Source organism: Phytophthora infestans, genomic scaffold (genome assembly GCF_000142945.1).
Source record: "Phytophthora infestans T30-4 supercont1.15 genomic scaffold, whole genome shotgun sequence".
In the NCBI taxonomy this organism is placed as follows: Eukaryota; Oomycota; class Peronosporomycetes; order Peronosporales; family Peronosporaceae; genus Phytophthora; species Phytophthora infestans.
In genome coordinates, this window is record NW_003303744.1 from 753,946 (window position 1) to 758,804 (window position 4,859).

Genomic DNA, 4,859 nt, shown 5'->3' on the forward strand with positions numbered 1-4,859 from the left:
TAAGAATTACTAACAGTTTGTAAAGATATCAATAAGTGAGGGTCTCCTCCAACTCGATTTGCCGGAGATGTGGCCGCACCCCAATTGCAGACACCACCACAGGCTACTTATTTACCAAAACAAAAAAAACTACGGCACTTGCTCTCCGTTGTTTACAGCCACTTAACCCTTTGGCTACCAGAAGAAACTTATGGGTCCGCTGGAGCCCACTAGCCAGCAAATCAGCTGGCGGCTCGAAAACAAATTAGCCAACCGAAACAGCATATTTAAGCACGTGGCGATTCTCGCAAAAAATACGATTTGCTCTACGGTACTTCACTTCAAAAGTTTGAAAGGTCGAGCAGTATGCAGTCGGTAGATGGTGCTCAGAGATGCCGTCGCTGCGGCAGCACCCCATGCGAGTGGGAAGAGTTTGGAGAGTGCATCACAGAGAGCTGGCGGCCAGGCAGAGACATCGAGGCCCGCAAAACCTGGGTGTGGCGTTATATCAGCTCTATCACTACTTGAAGCATGGAGCACTGGCTAAAGAGCCCACGCTTCAATTTCCAGTCTGTATCAGGACACATCTCACTCTAATAACCACACAAAGGTGATATTTCTTATTGATCTATTATCTATATCTCTGGCAGCGTCAGCTCATCTACTTTTGTAATGGATCTGTTCTTTTTCAGCCGAGCACGGCCTGTTGCCGTCCCGTCCGAAGCGGCAATAAGTTCATCTAGCGCGGACCTTATTGTGAGCGACTCTGATGTAAACGCATTTCGATAGTGGAAGGCGGCGAAGCATTCAACATGGTAGCCACGCAAGCACGCAGTGCACCCGTACTTTGACATTTTAGGAAGCCCCCGCAGCGAGCACAAATAGCAGGTTAGTTTTGCTTTTGAGTGCTTCGTGGAATTTGGTGTCAGTATGTGCTGGCTTGTGTCAGCACCAACAATTGCTTGTACAGTTTCTCGCTGGGGTGCTGCCTGGTGCTTTCTTCGGACCTGGCGAAAGTGTGTTGCCGTCATTTGCTCAGCAACACGTCGCTTAAATTCGCGCAGTGAAAGATGCTTACACTCAGCGGGGGCAATTTTTTTCATCAAGCAAAACGCCTTGATTAGCGATAGATCCATCGCCCAGGTAAATATGCTCATCTCTACCGAGCCTCCTTTCGACGTATTGGATTGGTACTTCTCAGCTGATCCACGCGGTCAACCGCATTCATGAATATGTTATAGACAGCTTTTGCCGCCGGTACGCTCAGTATTTTGCGATGCAAGTTCTGTTCACCCGTCCATCGTCGAATTGGAGCGAGGCCGTGGCACAAATCGATCGCCTCAGGAGACGATCCGCTCAGGACACGCTGAGAAGGAGTCCCGCTGAGGTCATTCGTGTAAAAGACCACAGGCTTTTTATCCAGGAAAATAATGAATCCCGCGTGGTCTGCTAATCTCATTGTAGGAGTAAATGTTGTTCTTTTTGCCACGGGTAACTTCTTTTGGGCACGGTTATGGGCAGCTTGCCGTCAATCAATAATTTGTTTATTGTCAGCTATTTTCAGACTATTTCATGTCTTGTGCGGCGGTCATTCTGCCGAACTGCTGCCGCTACTAGCTGAGCATCTCACTAGTCTCGATTTTATTCAAGAAAAAACAGCGTTTCTAGAAGTGGAGGGTGCTTTGCTCACGCTGAGTACCAAACCTGTCTGTGAATATAATTTTTCCACTTCATTGAAGCCCGCCTTTATCCACGCGTCAATTAAAACGCTGACCGGCTTCCCCGAAATACGCTGCCGAATTCAGACCTGGACGAACGGAGTTGGGCTCGCGTCATTGCAGTCAGTGACGTGTGCTTACGAGTACGCGTCTTCTCGCAAAACGAGAGCTTGTGATGCTCCATAACAAGCCAGTCCGTTCAATGGTAGGTATTCGTGATGGCAGGGGCGACCGTAACACGGACAAAGTTGCCCATCGTGTTCGGGCGGCCTGCAAGGACGTATTACTCGTCCAGGTACACGCCACTATGATGGCGATTTGGGTGGTCGAGAATAGAAATATATCCACCATTGCGAGGCTTGGAGCGACTCCGGTCACACAGCCGGCAATGGTAGCGGGCATCGTGGTCTTCAAACAGGATTTGGCAGAGCGAGCGTGGGGTTGGACGGCGGCGAAGGTGCTCCATAAGGCCGGGTAGGGCGCGAGTTGGCGAGAAAGGCTAGAGAGATTTTAGGGCTTACAGAAAAATTGTATGCGACCGACAATAACGCGGCTAGCCGTATGTCTGCTGTGCCCAGTGAGTTGCACATTGTCGCGACCGCTAACGCCACCTTGACGGAGCCCACCGTTCTGTGCACTCTCTCACGTTAGCTCGTGTCGACACGATTCAGACGTGAGCCGTTGAGGCCACAGTGTCTAGAAGGAGCGATAGAGCACGTGGACCGCATACGCAAGTCCTGAGGACCCCAGGGTACACGAGAGGGCGGTAGTCAAGCAAGGCAAAATGAACATTTGTTTGAATGTGATTGATAGCTTGCGCAAACAATAATCGAGAGTGATTTAATTGGAATAATTATTAGACAACTCGTTTTTCGAGCAACCCTGCTTCAATGGGCAGGTCGTAGCTTATCAGGTGCTGCATACTGTACTGCAGCGCGCAAGCGTGGCCCTTGGACAATACGAAGCGGTCGCGGCTACTCCACTTTAGATTCTTCGTGTTGAGACCACTGTTCGGTACGACCATAAAGCTCAAGTGCTGTTCGGTGAGCAGCACGTGGGACAGGGGAACGCTTCCTTTAGATACAAGTGACTTCTAGTTGTATACTATAGTATATGCAAGAGGCGCGTAGGGTTAATTGCTAGCAAATACGACTATAATGGCTCCACACACTACCATACCCAAACACACCACTCCGCAGCCGCGAAAGAAAAGAGCATTTTCCTTTGTATTTGCGCGTAATATGCGACCCTTAGAGAATGTGCGCATTTTCCAACACGATACATAGCGTATATGCAGTGCACTGGGAGCAGTGTTTGTGATTGAATTAGCGTAGAAGCACGTGATTAAACAAGAGCATGAAACACGGAGGTAAACCGAGTCAGACTATGTACATAATGCGATAGAGCATCTTGAAATACGGAGGGCCACGGACGATAAAAGAAGAGGTCACGAAATTTCATGCGAAGAACGAGCCACGGCAGAGCACCAGGCTTGGAAAATACGGAGCGACACGAAGAGACGAAAGCGGGTGAGAGCGGAAATAATGACACGCCAACATGCCGAAAAAGCACGGGCCAGGGAAGAGTGCGCACGTTCACAGTCATGGTAGACCACGTAGCTGTGCGAGTGCACGGAAAGGACTTCTCCCACCATGGAAGAGCACGAAGCACGGTTGACGGATTAAACACGAAGCCACGAGAGAACATAAGCGGGAATTCAGCGGGCATTGGAGTACAATAATAGGGCAGCCCGAAGCTCACCGAGCCACAGCACACGATAATACGGTAGCTTACAATATCTTGGACGAGTGACCAGCCTCAACACCACGCTATAACCCAACAGCATGGACGGTAGATTTACCACTAAACCATCGGAGAACACGCAGCCACACAAAATCACCGAGCCGCGGAGGACGATACTACATTAGAACACGATTGCAAAGACGGCAGACCAGCCATAAGACTACGGAGCACACAATATCGTGGACGGTGGACCAACCGCTAAACTATGGAAAACCAAGCAGCCGCAGGAGCTATGTACGGATTACCGAGCCACGTAACACGATACCAGAGTAGAACCTGAGCTTAACGAGCCACTGAGGACAGTAGTACATTAGCACTCGATTGCACGGACGGCGGACCAGCCACGGAATACACGGGGGCGCTTGGGGTGACCACGATTCCACACCGCGGAGCACGAAGCCATTGTAGAATACGATAATATACAGAAACGCAGATAAACTACGCGAATACGATAGCATAGCACAGGACAACCACACCGCGGTTGCATGAGAACGCGGTCGATGGAGTCATACCAGGAGATTACGATACACGAGCGACGGAACAACACGACTGCGGGGAGGCACCAAACTACGGAATAGCACACTTCGGCTAGAGCACCGGCGATGGAAGGTCAACGGCCACGAAAGACTATGTACCAGAAAAAACCGGTGCAGCCAGCGAAACGTTTGAGACCAGGGAATAATTAGCAGCCACAAAAGAGGCCGTACTAAAGCAAATGGACCGAAACGATAGAGCGCTTAACCACTAAGCAGCGTGTGTCACGGGTGAGCAGGGAACCACGAAGCCAGGAAGAGCACGGAAAAGCATGGGTCATTGAAGGACACAACATCCAAACTGTCGTACGGGGTAGCGGAAACGCTACAAACCACGATATTATATGGGACCGGATGAGACTACGGAAAGGTAAGTGGTTAAGTACACGAAGCCAAGATCTACTGGGTGAACGACACTCACAAAACACGCGACACCAAGAGGCACTTAAATTTGCGACGACCTCATCTCCAACAAACCATGCCACTCCGCCGCGTAGCGGCGGCGGCCGGCTAGTCCTAAACTATCAATGCTAGCCCGATGTCCGTCCATCCGTCACACGAAACGATCAGATTTTTTAGCCTTCTCATTGGCTGTCGAGCAGAGCAAAGGCGGTTTTAATTGACTAAAACTGGATTATGTATCTTTCATCAGTAAATTCATGGGTTCACAGTGAGCATATGGTGATTTGCACAAGGTTTTCCATTATCCAAAGGCGGCACCGTTTTAATACTACGAAGGATTTTTTAGTAATATTTACAATTTTATTAATGTATGTTGCTTATTTGAGTGCTAAACAGAGCTACTTATTCTCAAATGAAATGGCCC

The 4,859-nt window shown here is 49.5% G+C and overlaps 1 protein-coding gene across 1 annotated transcript; it reads left to right on the forward strand.

The window, feature by feature from the left end:
• Positions 1 to 1,899: 1,899 nt before the first annotated feature.
• On the forward strand, positions 1,900 to 2,438 carry PITG_09511 (uncharacterized protein; the record flags this gene model as incomplete). The annotated part of the gene is made up of 2 exons (XM_002903109.1): positions 1,900 to 2,171; positions 2,369 to 2,438. 2 exons carry the CDS (start codon positions 1,900 to 1,902, stop codon positions 2,436 to 2,438), a joined length of 342 nt encoding a protein of 113 aa, XP_002903155.1.
• Between the last annotated feature and the right edge of the window lie 2,421 nt (positions 2,439 to 4,859).